General features: G+C 37.1%; 1 protein-coding gene and 7 non-coding genes across 9 annotated transcripts; 7 read left to right on the top strand and 1 right to left on the bottom strand.

Annotated features, from left to right (window-relative positions):
* Positions 1-1,633: 1,633 nt before the first annotated feature.
* Trnaq-cug (transfer RNA glutamine (anticodon CUG)) lies at positions 1,634-1,705 on the top strand. The gene has a single exon. It is a non-coding gene; the product is annotated as a tRNA-Gln (tRNA).
* A 1,030-nt stretch (positions 1,706-2,735) lies between these two features.
* On the top strand, positions 2,736-2,807 carry Trnaq-uug (transfer RNA glutamine (anticodon UUG)). The gene has a single exon. It is a non-coding gene; the product is annotated as a tRNA-Gln (tRNA).
* A 2,230-nt stretch (positions 2,808-5,037) lies between these two features.
* Positions 5,038-5,109, top strand: Trnaq-uug (transfer RNA glutamine (anticodon UUG)). Its single transcript has one exon. It is a non-coding gene; the product is annotated as a tRNA-Gln (tRNA).
* A 3,561-nt stretch (positions 5,110-8,670) lies between these two features.
* Positions 8,671-15,165, bottom strand: LOC128214164 (uncharacterized). 2 transcript variants are annotated; one of them, XM_052920488.1, is made up of 5 exons: positions 15,048-15,165; positions 14,342-14,703; positions 13,383-14,007; positions 12,516-12,544; positions 8,671-11,305 (listed from the first exon to the last, which is right to left on the bottom strand). In XM_052920488.1, exons 2-5 carry the CDS (start codon positions 14,693-14,695, stop codon positions 10,004-10,006), a joined length of 2,310 nt encoding a protein of 769 aa, XP_052776448.1. In that variant the 5' UTR covers positions 14,696-14,703; positions 15,048-15,165; the 3' UTR covers positions 8,671-10,003. The 2 variants fall into 2 exon arrangements, with proteins under 2 accessions (XP_052776448.1, XP_052776447.1); XM_052920487.1 differs by having other exon boundaries at positions 14,913-15,053.
* Positions 15,166-20,338: 5,173 nt separating this feature from the next.
* On the top strand, positions 20,339-20,410 carry Trnaq-uug (transfer RNA glutamine (anticodon UUG)). The gene has a single exon. It is a non-coding gene; the product is annotated as a tRNA-Gln (tRNA).
* Positions 20,411-20,783: 373 nt separating this feature from the next.
* Positions 20,784-20,855, top strand: Trnaq-cug (transfer RNA glutamine (anticodon CUG)). The gene has a single exon. It is a non-coding gene; the product is annotated as a tRNA-Gln (tRNA).
* A 1,302-nt stretch (positions 20,856-22,157) lies between these two features.
* Positions 22,158-22,229, top strand: Trnaq-uug (transfer RNA glutamine (anticodon UUG)). Its single transcript has one exon. It is a non-coding gene; the product is annotated as a tRNA-Gln (tRNA).
* Positions 22,230-22,422: 193 nt separating this feature from the next.
* Positions 22,423-22,494, top strand: Trnaq-cug (transfer RNA glutamine (anticodon CUG)). The gene has a single exon. It is a non-coding gene; the product is annotated as a tRNA-Gln (tRNA).
* Positions 22,495-22,879: the final 385 nt, after the last annotated feature.

Genomic DNA, 22,879 nt, shown 5'->3' with positions numbered 1-22,879 from the left:
TCCTGCATTGTGAGTCTTGCTTGAGACAACGATGGTCACTGGTAAGTGATAACAGCTCTTTATTATCTAAACTGTAGTTACAATTCACCATAATCAAAGCCCGTTACCAAGGTCCCGTGGTGTAATGGTTAGCACTCAGTATTTGAATCCTGAGATCCGAGTTTAAATCTCGGCGGGACCTGACCATTTTATCAGTTAGTAAGATACAATGCTGTGTACACACAACGATATCAATTGTATGTATTTTTGACAATTATTCTTTTTTTCTTGCAATTGTATCCCCTGGTCTCCAGTACCTGTCAAGGCGTCTTCCATACGTGGCAGCATGGACGTGAGGAGCCTGTACATCTATGCTATGTACACACAACGATATCTTTTTTTTTCTTGCAATTGTATTACCTGGTCTCCAGTCCCTGTCAAGGCGTCTTCCATACGTGGCAGCATGGACGTGATGAGCCTGTACAAACACCAAATAATTACACGTGTTACACCATTTTTCCTGCATTGTGAGTCTTTCTTGAGACAACGATGGTCACAGGTAAGTGATAACCGATCTTCACGATCTTATTACACAGAAAGTATATCAATGACAACATATACCAAACCAGTTTAAATAAATCCTTTTTCTTATACATGACTGTGACATTTGAAATTGATATATATTTTTATATATGGGGCAGCTCATAAAATTGTGTGTTTACGTTAGTATAACATTTCTTTGTGGATTATTACCTATGTTGACTAAGAGAATTGATTTAACTTAATCAAAGAAAATAGAAAAATCAATAGTTTGACCGTCCCCTCAAAAAATAAAGTATATCTATTGTTATTGTAGGCGCATGATTGGACAAATATCTGAGGAACATTTGAAGATTTATAATACAAAGACTGGTACCGCATAAAAAATATGTACAACTATGTCTTCTTTAAACGTATTCACATGTATGAACACTTTGGAAACGAATGCAGGTAAAATCCAGTATCAATATGTTTGTTTGCGATGTAGCCTATCAAGGATAAATTTTGCTCATATGCTGATACACAGGCTGTGCAAGCTCGGCCTTTTCCTTCGTTATATGTCTTTAAATAGTCATTCGTTTCAGCCTGGAATTCACGATTTCAACATACATCAATTGACGGCTTTCTTTCTTGTCTGTTTTTGTTGTTGCTGATTTTGAAATTTTAGTTTCATTTTCATCGCACAAGAATGTCTTTGCTTCGCCATGATCATCACATCCGAAATAAGGACACTATTTTTTTTTAAACACAAGAACGAAATGCTAGTGTAGCTTTGTTCGTACGTTTTATACTTGTACAAACGTATATGAGTAGAGTTTTCATACACGGATCATCAGTTTCTCATTCGTATTGGCGTTATCCTCGTATAAATACTATTTTGATAAATGCAGATTTGCCAATAAACATCGTATTAATACTTTTTCGCTGGTAAAAGTCATTGACGTGGCAGAATGTACATAAGGAGCTTGTACAAACACAAACGATTAAGGCGTGTTACACAATCCTTCCTGCATTGTGAGTCTTGCTTGAGACAAAGATGGTTACAGGTTAGTGATAACCGCTCTTTATTATCTAAACTGTAGCCTGAATTCACCGTATTCATTGTAGTCACCGAGGTCCCGTGGTGTAATGGTTAGCACTCAGGACTCTGAATCCTGCGATCCGAGTTCAAATCTCGGCGGGACCTAGTGTTTTTGTTTTTGTTTTTTTCAATTTTAAACATGTACTTCAAAACACATTACTTAAGTTACAAGTGTCAGTCCATAAATAATATTGATGCGACCCGCAATTACATATATCGATATTAATGGAGCCTCATTTCTAACTTATTGTTACCCAAATAATCTCCAGAACATGCGTTTGAAATGCAAACACAATTAAATGTGATTAAAATCCTATGTTTATACCAAAAGGGGTGATATCGATTTGCTTTCGGTGAAAACAAACAACTTTGTCCCTCATACAGTCAAAACATCTAGCTTATATATTATCCCTGCGCCCCAGAATGTATGTTCTTCATAAAAGTCGATGTTGATGCAACTTTGGTTTCAAAGGTATTGTTTAATTATATTTTGTTTCATAACCATTGTTTCATAATCATAACCAAGTTCTCGAACATTCTGGCTCGGCCGAGATATCTAGGACTGACGGACATATATGTGCCTCAGGGTATACAAGTTTGACAAAGCGACATGTGTATTCTGAATGACTCTATATGAATAAAAATGCGTTATGATGTTGATAAAAATAAACAAATGAACCAATAAACATTTAAAAATATGTTCATATATAAGGCCACTATAAATATATGAAATATACTTCTTTTAAGGCACGACATTCGATATTGGTGAAAATGTAAAGACGCTGTTTGTGCATTATTATGTTTAAAGGCACATCTTTAAAATTTAAATACATATCATCGCCGAGATTTGAACTTGAATCAGAGGATTCCAAGTCCTAAATGCATACCATTACACCACGGGACCTCATTGCCATTCTTTGTACACATCGCGAATTATATATATAAGTGTTACATGCCTTATTGTTTTGTGTTTGTACACGAGGAGCTTGTACAAACACAAAAGAGTAAGGTGTGTTTCACTATCTTTTCTGCATTGCGAGTCTTTTTTGAGACAACGATGGTTACAGGTAAGTGATATCCGATCTTTTTATCTAAACTGTACCCTGAGTTCACCGTATTCATTGCATATCATCGAGGTCCCGTGGTGTAATGGTTAGCACTCAGGACTTTGAATCCTGCGATCCGAGTTCAAATCTCGGCGGGACCTGGTGATTTTTATTATAATTTTAAATGTACTCTAATGAACATTATTATGTTTTCAAGTGACAGTCTATAAATGATGCGAAACTTAACGTTACATAACTACGTTTTAGTCTAGTTACATCGTACCCTCCCCGCAAAGCCAAAAAATCTTACTTATATAGCTAGGTAAAATGATGGATGCTCTGAAAGGTTGTATAAAACTGTTCACCAAGATATTCAGGGTAAGATCAGGGTAAGTAGCCCACCTACAATTATGATAGTAATAAGATTTTCTGGGAAAGAACAGTCTGCAAGTATCCGATTTCAAATAATGATTAATAATGTAGCCTAAAGGTAGTGGTCAATGCACAACTTAATTTACAATCTGTAAAAATTAGTGTTTTATATTGTATTAAATATCTCAGGATTTAATTTTTTGGCAGTATTTGAATAAAATGGTCGAAACAGCAATCCTCATGTCATCAGCAAATCATTTCACAGCACTGCAGAAGATGATAACCTTGATTTACATGCGTATAAAGTTTGGACACTCTTATCAATAACCGAAACAATGTCATTACCCGTACTGTATTTTCCGTGCAAAAAACACCCAAAACAAAACGCTATTAGTTTTCGTTTTGTAAATGGAAAATTGGTTAGTTAAAATGATTTAGCTAGTTAGGTAAAACAAATTAAAATGCGTATCGAAGTTTAACGAAACATTTTATTGTGTTATTATAACAAAAACACTGTGAGCAAGTAGGTGCAACTGTTGATGATTGCAGTTGATATAGAGTGTTAACTTTCGAGAGTTATGTACCTTGCCATACATGGACAAGTTTTCAATATTAGGATGTGGACAAAAGTTGATATTAGTATGTTGAACGGCTTTTAGTTGTGTCCGTCGTGTTTTTGTTTTCTTTTTATGAAAAACCACGACCTCGACCCAGCAAACAGTCAAAAATATTAGGCTTATATAGTATCCCTACGCTCAAGAATGTTCTGCATCAAAATACATTGTTGATTCAAGTTTGGTTTCATAAGTATTGTTTTATAACAATGTTGTTTCATAACCATTGTTTCATAACCTAGTTCTCGAACATTCTGGCACGGATGATATAACTAGGATTGTTGACATAGATATGCCTCGGGGTATACAACTTTTATACAGCGACATGTGTATTCTGAATTATTCTTTATTAATTAAAAAATGAGATATGTTCATGATAAAAAAATTAAATAAACAAATACAGATTTTGATGAGGCTATATAGCCATTGTGATCAAATAATGATAAATTATGTAGCCTGAACGCAGTGGCCAATGCACGACTAAATTTACAATTGTATAAAGCTATTGTACATATTGTGAATATATTTATACTGTATTCATCATTTGGCAGTGTTTTAAATGGAATTAAATTGCAAAACAGCAATCACCAAATCGTCAGAAAATCATTTAACAGCCCAGCACAAGATGAAAATTATGTTTGGTTGCAGGCGTATAAAGTTTGGTCACTCTAACAGTAACCGCCCCTTTGTCATTTCCCTTCAAGATTTTCCTTGCAAAAAAACAAACAAAAGCAAAACACTATTAGATTTCGATTTGAAAATTAAAAAATGAGCAAAATTGATAAAAAAAGCTCTTTCTTAAATATTTCATGGCACTAAACACGTTTAACAAAACAGTTTATTGTGTTATTATAACAAGAACTTACGAACGGTAATCTGTTCGTATAATTCACCATATTCAATGCTTGTTACCGAAGTACTGTGGTGTAATTGTAAACACTCAGGACTTTGAATCCTGCGATTTTGGCCGCTAAAGTAGCAGAATGGACGTGAGGACCCGGTACTAACACCAAAGAGTAAGGCGTGTTACACTATTTTTCCTACATTGGGAGTCTTTCTTAGTTTAAACTTATTTATTTTACAACGATTGTGCAACAAGTGCAACATTATATTAATCACTTTCGTTGGTACGATGTTTCGCGAGAGTGTGATCTTCTGTTGCGGGGAAAACCGGAGTACCCGGAGGACCCACTTGTCTGGCTTGGTAACCACAAACCAAACTCACATGCGCAAAGGTCGGGAATCTAACCCGGCTCACCTAGGTAATAAGCGAGTGCGTAAACCACTGCTCTAACCTGACAACCTTGAGTCTTTCTTGAGACAACGATGGTGACAGGTTAGTGATAACCGCTCTTTATAATATAAACTGTAGGCACAATTCACCATAATCGTTACCTATCACCGAGGTCCCGTGGTGTAATGGTTAGCACTCAGGACTTTGAATCCTGTGATCCGAGTTCAAATCTCGGCGGGACCTGGTGACTTTTATTGTAAATGTAAATATGTTTTTAATACAGATTACTAAATTTACAAGTGACAGTAATTAGATGATATCTTTACTAGTTTGTACATTTATACATATTATTTATGACGGTATATTACATTCGCGTTGGTAATTGCCTTGAATAGCATAATAAAGTTACACTAGCGTGAAGTTTGTCAGTGTTACTTCAATAACAAATACTTACTTCAGATTTTTGCGATAGCAAAATACAACGATTACATATATCGATATTAATGGAGACACAATCTAGCTAATTTTAGTCTCTCGATCTAAAATTATCTCCCGTTTGATATGCAAACAATATCCTATGTGATTAAAAATCCTATTTATACATTGAAAGGTATTATAATAGGCTTACAATACCTTTGCACCATTATTTCGCCCTAGTAAACGTCATTATTTGTTTAATATTTTGATATTTTACATGGCTGATATACGATGCTAGAATATGTACACGTTTTTCGCCGTTGGAATGTGTTTATCATTTGAATTATACGTTACGCCAGAATATGTACACGTTTTTCGCCGTTGGAATGTGTTTACCATTTGAACTATACGTTACGCCAGAATATGTACACGTTTTTCGCCGTTGGAATGTGTTTACCGTTTGAACTATACGTTACGCCAGAATATGTACACGTTTTTCGCCGTTGGAATGTGTTTACCATTTGAACTATACGTTACGCCAGAATATGTACACGTTTTTCGACGTTGGAATGTGTTTACCATTTGAACTATACGTTGCGCCAGATTATGTACACGTTTTTCGCCGTTGGAATGTGTTTACCATTTGAACTATACGTTACGCCAGAATATGTACACGTTTTTCGCCGTTGGAATGTGTTTACCATTTGAACTATACGTTACGCCAGAATATGTACACATTTTTCGCCGTTGGAATGTGTTTACCATTTGAACTCTTCGGTAACGTCTTTGTTTCAACCTCCTTTAAAGTTTGTTCGGACAAACACATGAATTTGTTTTTGTATTCTCCATCCTATACAATTACGGTATCCGTGGGTTTTCAGCATTTGCCGTATTTAAACTATTTTATGTTAATTAAGTATGCTTTAATTAGTGTTTGTTGGCCTTTTTGGTTGCCCTTTTGCTTGTTTTGTTCCAAAAAGTTCAAGTAATTATCGATGTCCGTTATTTCAATTGCCCGTATGTTTAATGTATCTTAAAAATTCAATATATCTTTGGGTTCTCGTCAGGATTGCATTTCTTTTGTAGGTTTATTTGCACTTGAAGTTGGCCTTGTCAAGCAAAAACCGTATAATAAACAAGTTGTAACACGCGATTCAAACTTCCTTCTTATCATAAATGGGCATACATGTAATGCACTTTCTGTTATTCTATAATGTTAAAGGTAAGTGTTTCGGGAAGAAAATAAAAAGTATCCTGTCATGGTCTAAGAGCACGCTTAGCTTGCAAATCATGATGAACTATATTAGATTGGTTTAAAAAAATGAGGTTCTTGATTCGCAATTTTGTGTTTTGTATATAATCACGAGGTTTAATATGCGCGACGCCATGAGAGGCGAAGTGTTTCTTCATACACTATATGTTTTCATACACCTGCAGGGACGACCCGAAATACTTAAACCTTGATGCTTTTCTTAGTCATTCATCTTAATAATGTTTATATTGTTTCTCCTCCTACTACAATATTGTATTATTAATGTTGTTTTTTAACCTCATTAAACAAAACTATACTATACAGTAAAATATGCGATCACACCGTGCGCTTTATACCTAGTTGCTGTAAAACAACATGTTTGCTTATTTTAACAAGACAATGTTCTTATGTATAAATCTTAATAACGTATGTCGGTTCTGTTCTGTTTGGTTACGATCGGTCCTGTTCTGTTCTTATACAATGGAACAAGAATCACAGGCCAATGATAAAACGCAACGTTATAAAATGGTTAGGTGACAAGAGGTTCCTACCAATTCCTCGCGAAGGTATTTGAGGCACTCGTGCCGTAAATTTTGAATGAAAACACTGATAGTGCTGAACGGCTTGAGCGGAGACTCCTTCTATTGGATACTCGCCCATCCGCCCGCCAGCCCGCCCGTTAACCACCCTCTCACTCACACACTCACCATTAAGCTAATTTCACTGCTAGAGCACTGCAGAAGGGAGAAAATCGCAAATTGGTATTGTATATATGAGTCCCCCCCTGTAGTACCTTATTTTTAGAAGTATTATGTAATATCGTTACAATTAATGAGGTAAAAATCAAAACTGTCAGGAGTTTTCCAGTTCATATCCGTGTTTTGTACGTGTATTTACTGTTAATATATATAAGATATTACGCACCCTTACTTTTAACGAAACATGAACTTATTTTGTAAATCAAACATTATTCCAGGTATGTTTCACAAACTGATTTTCATTGATATCTGGAACATTGTATGATTTTCAACGCCACATGGACTCAGTTGAAATTTTGTGGTCTAAAACAAAAGTCTTAAGCTAAAGCGCAAGCTTCAAAATACTCTTCAATCCAGGTGGACGGGTAGGACGCGACTACGAAGGAGACAGTGATCATGGCGAATGCGCGGCCAAAAACTGTATCGACTGGCCGGTTCTCAAGTGCACTGTACAGAAAGGCTTTGGACCACTGCCCATCAAAAAGTGCGAGTGTAACGTTTTTTTCTTTCTTTTTCATAAAGTTTAATCATATAAAACATACATGAAGGTGTGGTGAAGAGCGCCCCACCTACGAGCTTAGAGAAAATACCTTAAAAGAAATAACAGCTCTGAAACTTATATATACAGATACATCAAACAAATATATTTGTAGACAAGATAAAGTCACATATTTAAATTGATATCACGGTAAGTCAATTTGCACCGAAAGGTTCCAGTTCACAATGACTCACTTTTGCACTTTTTAAGTAAATCTAAAATCTTTTTAACTAATAGTCTAACATAGTATTGTGAGTGGAGAAGCAGATAATCGAAATTTACAATATTTCATTTTGGTGTTTAGGATAGTTAGTATTGCAAATACCAAATTATTGAGTATAAACTAAGGAAATAATATTTTATCATAATTTACAAGTCACCAGCAGAGGGTGGTGGCGACGACTTGAGCAGTTCTGCACAGAGATTCTTAGTGCGGGCCCACCCACGTGGGCACAAGTCGAACGAGGGCACTATGGAGTGTGAATGCCTGAAAGAGTCTGGTGCATGATCTAGAGCTACAACTATACACATTGTATTAATAACCCTTTGCAATTGATTGCAGTTAGGACAATTAGTGTTTGTGTGTTTTAGTTATGTTATAGCATTTCATATATCACCAGATACCGTATCTTGATTTCTTCCCAAACGTATAGATTATCATTTGTACAAAAAATAAAAAGTTGATGCAATAATTTCAACTTTGTAACTTTACAGTTTTTTTAAAAAATGATATAGCGTTACGCCTAAAAATGTAAACAACAGGAAGCGAACACTGAATTTGTCTTCTTGTGTTACTGAACTGACAAATATAACAATAGAGCTCTCAAGTGAAACAGGCGAAAGATCATGGGAGTTTTATTTCCTAGATATCGCATGTATTTGCATGTACAGTTGTTAAAAGCTGGTGACATGTATTTCAAAAATGTATGCCCATACAAATTCCTATAAAACATAAAGATATCGCCGTAAGAAATAATCAAATTATATATCCAATAAAGCTGTTACTTATAAAGACAATATAGGAGCTATGCATTCGGAAAACAGACTGTTGAAGACAGGTGGCCACATAATCCAGGTGGGAAAATTCCGCCACTTAAATTTTGTTTAAACAATGGTAATGAGAGATGACCGTCACTTTAATAACTTTGTTTAATTTTCCTTATCATCTATTGGTGTTATGTTCAACTTTGAAACTCAATACAAATGTAGATAAAATAGCTTATTCCAAAACTTGAAGTAGAAGACAATATATATGTGTCAAAACATGTACATGCGTTTATGCATTTTTCTCAAAATGATTGCATAGGTCGAAAAAAGTTTAGCTTTTACACAAACGTTTTTAATCGATATAATAGTAATGGCAGAGTTATGTTTTTTGCTAAACATCTGTGTATTTACTCCGAGAAGGTACATACCAAGTTTTATTTCCATGTATTTATAAATATGGTACTTTTATGGTTAAAGGAAACTATTTGCACAACTAAGAGACGTCATTGTTATCACAATGGCATTTATATAACTATTTTTAAAATAAAGAATTACATTGAAGTTATGTTGTTTTGTCTCTAGAGTGTCAAAACCGATTAGGTAATGATCAACAACATCTAATTTATATACAGTTTACTTTTAGGTATTTTGTTTTCAGCAGAAGCTTGGACCAATAACAAAAATAATCCTACTCCCAGGCAGAAATAACTATTTCGAACAGAAAAAGATTAACAAAAATAATCCTACTCCCAGGCAGAAGTAACTATTTCGAACGGAAAAACAGATTAAACAATATGTTATTAATTGTTAAAACTATCACAGACCTATAAACAGGTCCATGAAAAATATAAACAATCCGTAATTTTATCAACAATTAACAGTTATGCTACGCCAGATTTTTTTTCGATCCGGCACGAAGTTTTCATTGTTGAACGAGCAGGTAACCATTACAGATTAAGTGTTTGTTCCTGAACTGGTTTCGTTTTTCCAAAGTTATATTTAGGGAGGTCAATTGCAGAGCGAGGCTGCGAGTATTGGTCTTGTATTAAAGGAGTATGCGACTATTCATTTCGTATATTTTGAGTTAGGTATTTCCATATGATCGTGTTAAAAACTTGTCCTCATCTTCATGAGTTCAAAATGCTTTATTTTATTGATATTGCACTTCGTTTGACCGAACCGTCCTTAGAAAGTATTTGTCCTCTGACCACTAGAAGGAATATAATGAGTTTCTGCACATGCTTTTCTTGTTTTCAATGGCAAAATAGGTTTTGATCGAGGGACATCGTAGTTGTCATCGCGCGTTATGTCACTTTCAAATGGCAATAAGGAACTATCTGCCGGTAGGGACATGACTTCATATGCGATTGGGACAATGTGAATTTGCTGTTGGTCGACGATGGAACGGGGTATTTTTTCTTCTGAAAATTTCGTTTTTGGTTCCCGCAGTTGTGGTAGAAGAGGAACAGCTTTCGATGTCAGCATGGGTGTCGCTCGCGGAACGTCGTATATACGGTTAGTTTTAACTGGCAGTACGGGAACATCTGTTGGTACAGCCATTTCTACATACTCGCCTGCAATAGCGGTAGATATATGTTGGTTTTTCGATAAAGATGTGTTCGTCGATGGTTTCGGTTGTTGTGAAAGGTTAACCCCATGCATTTCTAGTGTATTGTTGGTATTCATATCGCCTCTATTTGAAGATAAGACACTGACGTGTCCACATGAAGATCCTGTAGCTAACAAGTCATTGTGTACAGGATGAATGTAATTATTTTCCCTTTGCCTTTGGTGTGTTTTGGGGTAAACAACATCTGATTCACAATTAGTTATTTGTTGTTTTTCGGTGGAATCAGATGTGTTTTCTTCACAATATTTGGTATACGATTTCTCTGGTTGTTTTTGTTTAGGGGGAGGTACGTCGTATCCATCATTATTTTTAATATCACCCTTGTCTGATGATGAAAGTGAACAGTCATTCCCAGGTGAGCAATCCCTGTTTTGCGAATCATTTGACATTTTACGTACAGGAGGAGTTTTCTTCTGTTTCGGTGAAGGTACTTCGTATCCATCAATAATTTTAATACCACCCTTGTCTGATGTTGAAAGTAAACAGTCATTCCCAAGTGAGCAAGCACTGTTTTGCGAATCATTTGACATTTCATGTACAGGAGGAGGTTTCTTCTGTTTCGGTGACGGTATTTCGTATCCATCATTTACTTTAATACCGCTCTTGTCTGCTGTTGATGACGAACAATCAGGTTCCAACAATGTCAAGTCAACGAGTCGAGTCGTTGCACTTAGCTGTTTTGTATGGTCTATGGGTTTGGTCGAAATGTGTTCCTGATCTTTCCAATGTTGTTTATGAAAAATATGCCTCGTCGTTGCACTTGGCTGTTTTGTATGGTCTATGGGTTTTGTCGAAATGTTTTCCTGATCTTTCCCATTTTGTTTATGAAAAATATGCCTTAGTCCCCGTCGTTTTACCTTCATTCAGTAAGAAAACGTGTAAGAAAAAAACTAATACATTTATTCATACATATGAAATTTTGTAAACGACTGGGGTATATATTTAAAGCTGCACTCTCACAGATTGAACGTTTTGACATTTTTTTTTGTCTTGAAACACGCCAATTTTTGCGAAAATCCATTGAAACCAGTTATATAAGACTGCTGACAAAAAATAAGATCGTAGGTTTTTATATCTAAGTTCAAAAATTGATGTTTTATCCACTTTTCTTAAACCGTTAGTAACGGATTAAGCCATTAAACATTAATTTTCGAACGGAAATATGAAAATCTGCAATCTTTTATCATGGGTTTGCAGATATGTACGCAAATATTTGCTCTTTCCATGACAAAAAAAATATGTAAAAATGGTAAATCATTGATAGTGCAGCTTTAAAGGGTACTAAAATATTATTAGAAACAAATGAAAAGGCTTTATTTTATGCAGTGTTCATGTTCTAAAGAAAAACAGATACAGCTGAAACAGTTGTCTAAAATCCTTTTTTTAAACTACAACAGATCACAAGTGTATCCATTTGACGTTCAAGGTAGTAACGATTTATAAAACAACGATGACGTTAACAACTTTGTAAAGTTCTGAACAATCGGCCAAATATTGCAAATGCTTGTTAGGAATATCGGTGATCCGGTAATTCGGCATTCGGAACTCCTCGGTCATTTTCCATGGAAAACTACCCCGAATGTATGCCAGTGCATAAGTATAAGTAGTTCGTAAAAAATAGTTAATAGAATTAAGAATTGTATTTTCAACTTGTATTTGGTATATCTAATTTAAAACTGATTGTCAGTGAAGTGTATCATTGCATAAATAATTAAGATTTCCTTGGGTTAAGTCATTATATTAACTGCTAAATTGAAATTACTGCGCGATCTACTTGCAGCTTAGTTAAATGTAAAGATTTGTGACAATGTAAACCGCCTATATATATCCGAGATTGTTTTCAATGGAAAATGGCCGAGGAATTCGAATGTTAATCGGGGGCTCGAAAGCTTAAACAATTAACTTGCAAGTCAGGTGCTCTAGCAACTTCAGCTAACAGACCGTGTTAATTTTACTCTCATAAATTGAAAGTTTAGAAAGAGACAACTATACAAAATAGAACAGATTTATTTACACTACGATGCCTATATTTTGAAAAAAAATAATGAATTAAAGGAAAACACTTACATTTACTCTCGCGGGTAACAAAGGCATTTCTGAAATCAAAGAAAAACACTTAATTCTACACGGAAGTTATAGTTCTAAATGGAGATCTTCAAGTTTAAAATTGAATTAAGATTAAACAAAGTTTGAAAAATTAGGGGCATTCAGAGCGTTATGAGACTGGATTTTGCGAATGATATATTTTTAAAGTGACACTCGTATTTAAAATTAATGCATACACATGTATTTCAAACATAAATTGTTGGTGATAAACCTTAAACTACTTACTAGATAATGCATTTATGAAAAATATTAATAACTGATAACAAGATAATAACGTTGTATTTAAAAGCTGAACACGCACAAATATTAAATGACTGTTTGGTCCTTAAGGATTAACAGTGATCAACTATCGTCTCATACGGTAGAACTACCGTGCTTTCTACACCTTTCTTTAAAATTTAACACGGTACCAAGCAATGGTATCGTTTTAAAACAAAACAATATGATATTTTCATATAAGGCCTAAAAAATATATGTCCGTTTCGGGTAACCCGACCCTACCTATAAAAACCCTAACTATTTTTTTCCCGTTTCTGAGCAAAAAAATATTCGTTAGCGAATAGAGAGTTACGAAGGGCGGATAAATGCAGATTTTAATCAGAACTATTGTTTATATGATAAAACAAAGTCAGGCAATGACAGTAATGTAGGAAAGACTGCCATGTGCAAGAAAACACTCTGAACTTACGACAGATTTTGAAAAAATAAATAAAAAAAATCCCTACCTACCCTACCTAGAATTTTTGGGAAGGTTACCCTAAACAAACAATTATTTTTTTTGGCCTAAGTATAACATATATGCATACACATGCAACGTAGTTAACCTACCTTTATTGGCAATGTTTAAATGCACAACTTCCAAGAGGGTGTGGTCAAGCAAATAGAGTCTATCGTCGAAAAGATTTGGTTGACAGTGGTCTAAAATTGTGTCCAAATACTCTTTTCTTGTGGTAAAAGCATCAGATCCATCAATTTGTATACTTAGAAAATCGCCGAGAAAAACAGGGACAATTAATAACTGTTGTTTGTCTGTTTTGTACTGGCAAATGTATACATCAGCCTGTGATATGGTTAACAGCTCCATCGGCTCTTTCACGCAATACATTTTGGAGTTAACCCCATACCTTTGGACATCAACCACACCTCTCGACTCAGATGCCACAAATTTGAAGAAAATCGGATGAACTTTTAATTTTTGAAGATCAGTTAGAGTGTACATCGTGTCATCATCAATTGCAGAGCATTGTAATTGCAGTGATTTCTTCAAGTAATATGTCTTTTCACCAAAACGGCACTGTATATAGGTTTCTAAGTTACGCAGGCAAGTGAAAACGCGTATTGTTTCAAGAATGGTGCCTTTGGAGATAAAGGAAGTATTCTTTCCAAATTCTTGTGGTGGGATTGTCATGATGTCTTCTTCCACACAAATTCTTTTTGGCATGTCATCAATCACCTAAAAAGAATTGATAAATCGTTTTCTGTAAACCGGTCTATAACATGTACTGATTTAATGTTTTGTATTTGAGATTTTGACTTGAATCTTGAAACAAGAGACACTCACTACAAACACTTTGAATACATAGCAATTGGATCATTGGTAAACTTATTTATTTTTTTGTATGTTTAAAATCAAATATATTTGCCAAAGGTTTGAGAAGGAATAATGAACTATTGCCCGTTAGTCTACTTGGTTCTCCAGCAACCGAAGATAAGAATATGCCTTAGATAATAAAATTTAAAATGAAACATGTATAAAACGAGTGTTTAACAAGTAAAATGTTTCTTACCTCAGCTACACAAGAGAAACTTTTCCGACTGCATGGTTTTCGAATAAGCATAAGTCTACCCGGAAACTTAGCCGGAATAAAGAATTCTCCTATGGGTTTAGCCTCCCCTGCCGAATATGAGCCATCGTCGCTCTCATGGCCGAATACTCGAACGCGAGCAACGTCGAGAGTCCGGCGTTCCAACACTTGAATCTGCTCACCAGCCTGTAGGCCGGCGTTCTCGCAGATTGATATGTTGGGAATGTCCCCACTCAGTCGAACGCTTAACGGAACGTCCTCATTCAACACTGCTTCGTTTAGCGTTAATAATTCGTGGTATATGTCCTCATCTCGAGATATTTCTGGCTTATTCATCTTCTACTCTTTAGACAAAGAACATACATTAAAACATTGTGTTTACAAATAAATGAATAAATAAATAAATAAATAAATAATAAACCTAAATCCATTCGTATTTAAAAAATGAACTTCTGCACGCCTGACTTGATGCATTCACAATGCAGACGAAAGTAAATTTAAATCTGTTTTCAAGTTTGTTTTACTCCTTTCAAGTAAAAATAGACTACTGTACAGCAATGTTTTCATGCCGAGATATTTCGGACATTATTAAATCATTGTGTTTAAAAATAAAGGAATAATAAAACTAATGTTCTAATATATTAAATGTCTGTCTATATCCATTCGTAAATCGTAGACTTCTGCTCGCCTGACTAAATGCGTTCACAGTGCAGATGAATTGAACATTTAAATCCGTCTTCAATGCAACCCCTTTCACGTGCGTAGTATGTTATCTGTTTATCTTCCTCCTTGGCCTTGTATTTGTCATACCATGAATAACTTATCGGTAGTATAGTGACGTAGTCTTCCTGGTCCACTCTCATTCATCGGATGATTGATAATGATATATAAGATATCATCACTCTGGTGAACGAGAATGTCCTGGTCTCACTAGCAATAAAATACGTTATCAATATCATCTTATTTTACCACACAACTTCAACAGTTACTTATAATTGTATATATTTTACACAGATTAAACGTTTTGACATTTTTTTATATTTGTCTTGGAACGAGCAAATGTATGCAAAAATCAATGGAAACCAGTTATATAAGACTGCTGACAAAAAAAACAGATCGCAGATTTTCATATTTAAGTTCAAAAATTGATGTTTTATGCATTTTTTTAAAACTGTTTGTAACGTTTTTAGCCATAAAACATTAATTTTCGAATGGAAATACGAAAATTTACGATTTGATTTTTGGTCACTGGTTTGCAGATATTTACGCAAAAATGTGCTCCTTCCAAGACATTTTTTTTTTTTAAGTTGTAAAAAATGGTATATTTGTGAGAGTGCAGCTTTAAAAGGCGCATTCACTCATAAAACATGTTGATTAAAAACACATTGGCCAATATAGTACAGCAAAAAATGGAAATGCTAACAACTTATTGCTTTTTAACAATTGCTCAAGTTAATGTTTTGTCCAGAATTAGTTTTCTTTGAGGTATTGACAATCTGTTTTAATAACCCATTCTATGTGAAAATAGTTTTACATAATAGCAAAAACCTACGAGTATGTGGTAAAATGAGTGAAGACTGAGATTGTGATTTGCTTTGAGTTTTTTTTCTCATATTTGGATCCATTATAAGGCCTAAATATACATTTGGTTCTGGTTACCCGACCCTACCTACGAAATAGGCGCCGACCCTACCATTTTTATAGTCCGTTGGTAAAAAGAAAAAAAATCTTAAGTGTGTGTGTTTTTAATAAGAAATTTAAAACCTTTAAAGCTTTATACAGAAGATTATGCACCAGTCAATTGTAACCACGCCCCCCCCCAGGTCCGGGGAATAGCGGGGAGCGGGGACTTTGACTTTCGGTCCAGCCAACCCCAGCTAAAATCCCAGCCCTGTGGGGACGAACATATGGTAAAATCCCCGCCAAATGCCCCCGCACCGCAGGGACCGTAGGTAAGGCCCATTCCCCGCTATATTTAAAGCGAAGATAACACCACCGCATTCACCCGGCACTGCGGGGCCACATAAAAGGTAAAAACACGGCCAATTTCCCCGGCTACCCCCGGTATACCACCGGACCTGCGGGGGGGGGGGGCGTTTACAGTTGACTGGTGCATTGCTTTAACACCATTCTCCAATAATGAAAACCGCGTTCTGATATAAAGCCTCCCTACCCTACTTGTTTTTGAAAAGGATGCAACCCTAAACTATTTTTGACCTAACGGTCCACAGTCTGGGTCTAGACACAGACACAGAAAAGCGTTTTTATCAAAGAACAAAAGATCATACTTATTCCATTTATTTTACAAAAATATATGTAAAAACCGGTACAACGTTCACATAGAAACACCACTCAGCATAACTCGATTTTTTTTTCTGCGAAATTAAAGCTGCATTCTCACATATGTCCCATTTTTACAACTTTTTTATTTTTTGTCTTGGTAAGAGCAAATTTCTGAGTTAATACCTTCAAACCAATGATATAAGAATGCTGACAAAAAATATATATTTCCGTTCGAAAAGTAATGTTTTATAGCCTTAACCGTTACTAACGGTTTAAGAAATATGCATAAAACATCATTTTTGGACTTAAATACAAATATCTGCGATCTAATTTTGTCAGCAGTCTTATTTAACTGGTCCCCATGGGTTTTTGCAAAAATTGGCTCGTTCCAAGACAAAAAAATACAAAAAAGTTGTCAAAACGTTTAATCTGTGAGAGTGCAGCTTTAAGATTTGCTGTTTCGAGCCTTTGGATAATTGCTTACTCATATGATGTTTTTTAAACTCATACAACAAGTGGTTTCAAAGGGGAAATTATATATATGATATCATGGAATTCGTGATTAACTCAACTTCCTGCAAAGTATGATAAGTCTGATTAGATTGAGTTTCTTTGAGTGTGTTGTGAAACATTTATTCATCACGATATACTTACTTAAAGATGCACTTTTACTTCCAAATAAGATTTACCACAATTGATACTATTGTTTGAATATACCAAAAAGAGTGAATACGTATCGAAAACAATGGTTCTTATGATGGATACCGAGTTTAATTCGAAAGAAACGTTCAGAAAACACGTTATTTCTACCTTATGAGACTATAGAAGATCACAGTAAATCTTTTAGCATTCACCAATCAATTAATATTTTTACTCTTTCAGCTATTAAAGTGACACTCTTATTCAAAATCAAAATTATTCATGTAAAACAAACATCAATTTTGACTTTAACAATTAATAGTTTTCATAAATGCATTATTTAGTAAGTAGTTAAAGGTTTATCAGTCAAAATTTATGTTTGTTATACATGTGTATGTATTGATTTTGAATAAGAGTGTCACTTTCAAAAATACCATACAGCCGTCCCAGCCGTCAAAAATTCATATTTAAACCCTTGTAAAAGACAAAATGACAGTTTGCTAGTTGGATTACTCATTGGAAATACCCCTACTCATTGAATGAAATTAAAACGCAGAAAAGATGTTATAAATAAAAAAGTGGAAATTTATTTTGCTTCGTGCATACAAACGGAAGATAAATACTACATACATTTGAATTATGAAGTACATTTCTTTTATGGGTCGCTCGGCTTATCTTTTTATTTATCAAGGACGTTATGAAAAGAACTTAATTTCCGCTTGCATCTCATGTCCTATACACACATTTTCTTATTGGTTTCAAGCAGTAATGCTATAGGATTTATTTATTGCACCATTGACATTGTTAATCATAACTTCCCACTTCTTTTTTCTTCCGAATAGTAGGCATGCTGGGACCCCTTTCAATAAGGTGTCTTAGCCGTAATCCTAACACTATTAAAGAGTGCTCGGGTTCAACTGTAAAGTTCCGGGCATAATCCATGAGTTAATTTCCTTACGATATTTTTTATTGAAACGCAGCTGACGCCCAAAACCCAGGAAGTTACGATCTCAAGCCTTACGATTTTTATTGATACGAGGCCCAGTTGCGGGTCCAAGATTTGTCATTATAGGTGTGCATTTAGGGGCGTACATTTGGACGGGTGCCCAGTTCCTCAGGGTTTTTTTTTCATTGGGTGGGGGGTTCCTCATCCACGATAGATTTGGTAATTTTAGTCTAAAATTGTGAACTATGATATAATTTATGCATACTTTCTCTATCATATTGACATGAAATGTTCACTTGAGGACAATTAAAACAATTTAAGAGGTGCTCATGCCAGGCACACCTCACCCCAACCCTACGATTTTTTTATATGATAAACCTCTTACTGCGTTACAGTTACAGTTACTTGTAACATTACGACAATAGCGTCGAATTATTTAGACTATGATAAAAGCAGACTCTTGTGATGGGAGACATTCTCTTCTCCAATGAATGCAGTTGCAGGCTTTGCGTCTGTAAGCGGCATTCTCTTAATCTTTTATGGAGTGCCTGACACACCCTTCGTAAGTAGCATACCCTTCGTCAACGGCTGGACTGCAAAGCACCGCCTCCATAAGCGACAAACCCTACGTCAATGAATGTAGTGCCAGGCTTCGCCTCCGTGAGTGACAAACCCTTCGTCAATGGATCAAGTGCCAGGCTTCGCCTCCGTGAGTGACAAACCCTTCGTCAATGGATCAAGTGCCAGGCTTCGCCTCCGTGAGTGACAAACCCTTCGTCAATGGATAAAGTGCCAGGCTTCGCCTCCGTGAGCGACAAACCCTTCGTCAATGGATCAAGTGCCATGCTTCGCTTTCGTGTGTGACAAGCCCTTCGTCAATGGGTGAAGTACCAGGCTTCGCCTCCGTGAGCGACAAACCCTTCGTCAATGGATGAAGTGCCATGCTTCGCTTTCGTGTGTGACAAGCCCTTCGTCAATGGGTGAAGTACCAGGCTTCGCCTTCGTGAGCGACAAACCCTTCGTCAATGAAGAGACACACCCTTCGTAAGTGACATACTCTTCGTCAACGGCTGGAGTGCAAAGCACCGCCTCCATAAGCGACAAACCCTACGTCAATGGATCAAGTGCCAGGCTTCGCCTCCGTGAGTGACAAACCCTTCGTCAATGGATCAAGTGCCAGGCTTCGCCTCCGTGAGTGACAAACCATTCGTCAATGGATAAAGTGCCAGGCTTCGCCTCCGTGAGTGACAAACCCTTCGTCAATGGGTGGAAGTGCCAGGCTTCGCCTCCGTGAGCGACAAACCCTTCGTCAACGACCAAGTGAAAAGCTCTCTCAGTGAGCGACAAACCCTTCGTCAATGAATAAGTGAAAAGCTCGCTCCGTCAGCTCGTGATATGCCAGGCATCCATGAGCGACAAAATCTTCGTCAATTAATGGAGTACAAAACTCTCTCTAAAAGCTCTAAATCATTCGTCAATGAATGTAGTGCCAGTTTCCCCTCCGAATGCGACACACGCTTCGTCAATTACACTCTTGAGCAATTAATGAAGTGCTTTACTGTGCCTCCCATATGCAACAAACTCTTTGTCAATGAATGGAGGCTAGGCTCCGCCTCCGTAAGCAACAAACTCTTGGAGTGGCGGGCTTGTCCTCCATATGGGACAAACTCATCGCCAATGAAACGTCAGTCAGATCCGATCAGCTGCCACCCCCCCCCCCACCCTCACCCCACTGGAGTCACCCTTAAGATTTAGGCCGGGGCAGGAATTTAGGAGTACTAAAGATTCATCACTAAACTCCAATGCGAGATGCTTTAATGAGATTGTTGTCATTTGGTCGCCACTACACAGACATTGACGACAGATGTCACTTAGTTATTACAATCAAACATATTTGTGGAAACATAAAAATTAGGTGTGTTCCATTTTCTTTCCGAAAATTTGACAATAAACAACGTTAGTTTTCGAGCCAGCTACGGTTTTAGCCATTTTAGAAAGTTGACGAGTGATAGTGGTAAGTGATAGCAAATATATCTAATAAGAGATAGCATAAGTTATCTTTAACATCCGAACTGTACATTGATTTTACCAAATACATCTCTAAGCCCTGAGGTCCCGTGGTGTAATGGTTAGCACTCAGGACTTTGAATCCTGCGATCCGAGTTCAAATCTCGGCGGGACCTGTTTTTTTATGCTTCGAAAGTTGACATTTTAAAATCGTACCGTTGATGGCCTTTCTGAACAGGGCTGTACCTTTGTCCTACACGATGCGATCTTGAAATAACCTGCCATAAATCTAAGAGACACTAGGTAGACGTGTTGCGCGCAAGACCCACGTCCATTTCTCGAAGGTATTCAATGTCAGGCGTATACTGCTTGATATTATCCATGAAGTATGCATCCACAAATATATGATGGGCTTTAAGCTAAAAAATATTTCATTCTAGAGGCAACTGTGATAAAGGATAACTTAACGACTTTAACTGGTATAACTTTGATGTATGTAAGGCTATACTGAAATTTTATCTCATTCTATCGCACAAGTGTAAACGCGAAGGTCCCGTGGTGTAATGGTTAGCACTCAGGACTCTGAATCCTGCGATCCGAGTTCAAATCTCGGCGGGACCTCTTCGGGCTATTCCTTTTACAATCGTAAACCGGGGGTTGATTTCCAATACTTAGTTGTCAATATTTAAAGGAATTTATATTCTTAATATTTTTAACCACAAATCACATACGTTTTATGTCCGCGTTTGTATATGAACATTTAGATTTGTCTACTATTTACTGATGAGTGCAAGTTTCCGCCTCCTTAAGCGACAAACTCTTCGTGAATGAATGGAGTGCCAGCCTCCGCCTCCCAAAGCGACAAACACTTCGTGAATGAATGGACTGCTAGTCTCCGCCTCCGTGAACGACAAACTCTTCGTGAATGAATGGAGTGCGATTCTCCGCCTCCTAAAGCGACAAACTCTTCGTGAATGAATGGAGTGCCAGCCTCCGCCTCCGTGAGCGACAAACTCATCGTGAATGAATGGAGTGCCAGCCTCCGCCTCCTAAAGCGACAAACTCATCGTGAATGAATGGCGTGCCAGTCTCCGCCTCCCAAAGCGACAAACCCTTCGTGAATGAATGGAGTGCCAGTCTCCGCCTCCGTGAGCGACAAACCCTTCGTGGATGAATGGAGTGCCAGTCTCCGCCTCCTAAAGCGACAAACACTTCGTGAATGAATGGACTGCTAGTCTCCGCCTCCGTGAACAACAAACTATTCGTGAATGAATGGAGTGCCAGTCTCCGCCTCCGTGAGCGACAAACTCTTCGTGAATGAATGCAGTGCCAGTCTCCGCCTCCTAAAGCGACAAACACTTCGTGAATGAATGGACTGCTAGTCTCCGCCTCCGTGAACAACAAACTATTCGTGAATGAATGGAGTGCCAGCCTCCGCCTCCTAAAGCGACAAACCCTTCGTGAATGAATGGAGTGCCAGTCTCCGCCTGCCAAAGCGACAAACTCTTCGTAAATGAATGGAGCGCCAGCCTCCGCCTCCGTGAGCGACAAACTCTTCGTGAATGAATGGAGTGCCAATCTCCGCCTCCGTGAGCGACAAACCCTTCGTGAATGAATGGAGTGCCAGTCTCCGCCTCCGTGAGCGACAAACTCATCGTGAATGAATGGAATGCCAGTCTCCGCCTCCCAAAGCGACAAACTCTTCGTGAATGAATGGAGTGCCAGCCTCCGCCTCCGTGAGTGAGCGACAAACTCTTCGTGAATGAATGGAGTGTCAGTCTCCGCCTCCGTGAGCGACAAACTCTACGTGAATGAATGGAGTGCCAGCCTCCGCCTCCGTGAGCGACAAACTCCTCGTCCTCATTTAGCAACACACTCTTCGTCAGTAAAAGGAGTGCTAGACTCCGCCTCCCTATTCGCCAAGGTCCCGTGGTGTAATGGTTAGCACTCAGGACTTTGAATCCTGCGATCCGAGTTCAAATCTCGGCGGGACCTTGTTATTTTTATTCATCGAAAGTGGACAAATCTTAAAATCGGAGTGTCGATGTCATTTCATCTGCAAATATATGACGGGCTTTAAAATCAAAACCTTCGATATCTTTCTTGCCATGTGAGTTATGGTAGAGGTAACTGTGATATATGTGAAACTATTTTGAAATTTTATCTCACTCTATACCTATAACGCGAAGGTCCCGTGGTGTAATGGTTAGCACTCAGGACTCTGAATCCTGCGATCCGAGTTCAAATCTCGGCGGGACCTCTTCGGAACCGATCATTTTACGGTCTTAAAAACGGGTTTTGATTTCAAATACTTAGTTGTCAATATTAAAAGGAATTTATATTCTTGATATTTACCTTGCATACACTTGATTACGCAAACTCCTTTAAAGAATTTTACTTTAGCTGCTGCCTTTGTTTTATAGCCGGACTTTTTGATGCCCTTTTACTTGTTAGACCTTGGAAATAAGGCATCCAAATCAACATCACTAGTAGGATCAGAAACAGATTAGAATGGTGTTTACCCAGGGCACTGTCTTTTTTGTCTCGTCAATTTTTCCCGCCCGTTTCTGAGTCATTCGAAATGGTTTTTCCTCCTTTCAACGTCTTTTTCCCCGCTCCGATTCAGTCATATCAAACAAGAGCTT

This window comes from Mya arenaria, chromosome 13 (genome assembly GCF_026914265.1).
Source record: "Mya arenaria isolate MELC-2E11 chromosome 13, ASM2691426v1".
Taxonomy (NCBI): Eukaryota; Metazoa; Mollusca; class Bivalvia; order Myida; family Myidae; genus Mya; species Mya arenaria.
This window is presented reverse-complemented; position numbering and strand designations above follow the sequence as displayed.

Excerpts from the sequence above, each read along its gene's own strand:
- LOC128214164 (XM_052920488.1), bottom strand. The coding sequence starts at position 14,695 with ATGAATAAGCCAGAAATATCTCGAGATGAGGACATATACCACGAATTA. Across the intron at positions 14,008-14,341 it reads GTTTCTCTTGTGTAGCTGAG|GTGATTGATGACATGCCAAA; the intron begins GTAAGAAACATT and ends AATTCTTTTTAG. Across the intron at positions 11,306-12,515 it reads TGTTACCCGCGAGAGTAAAT|GTAAAACGACGGGGACTAAG; the intron begins GTAAGTGTTTTC and ends TACTGAATGAAG.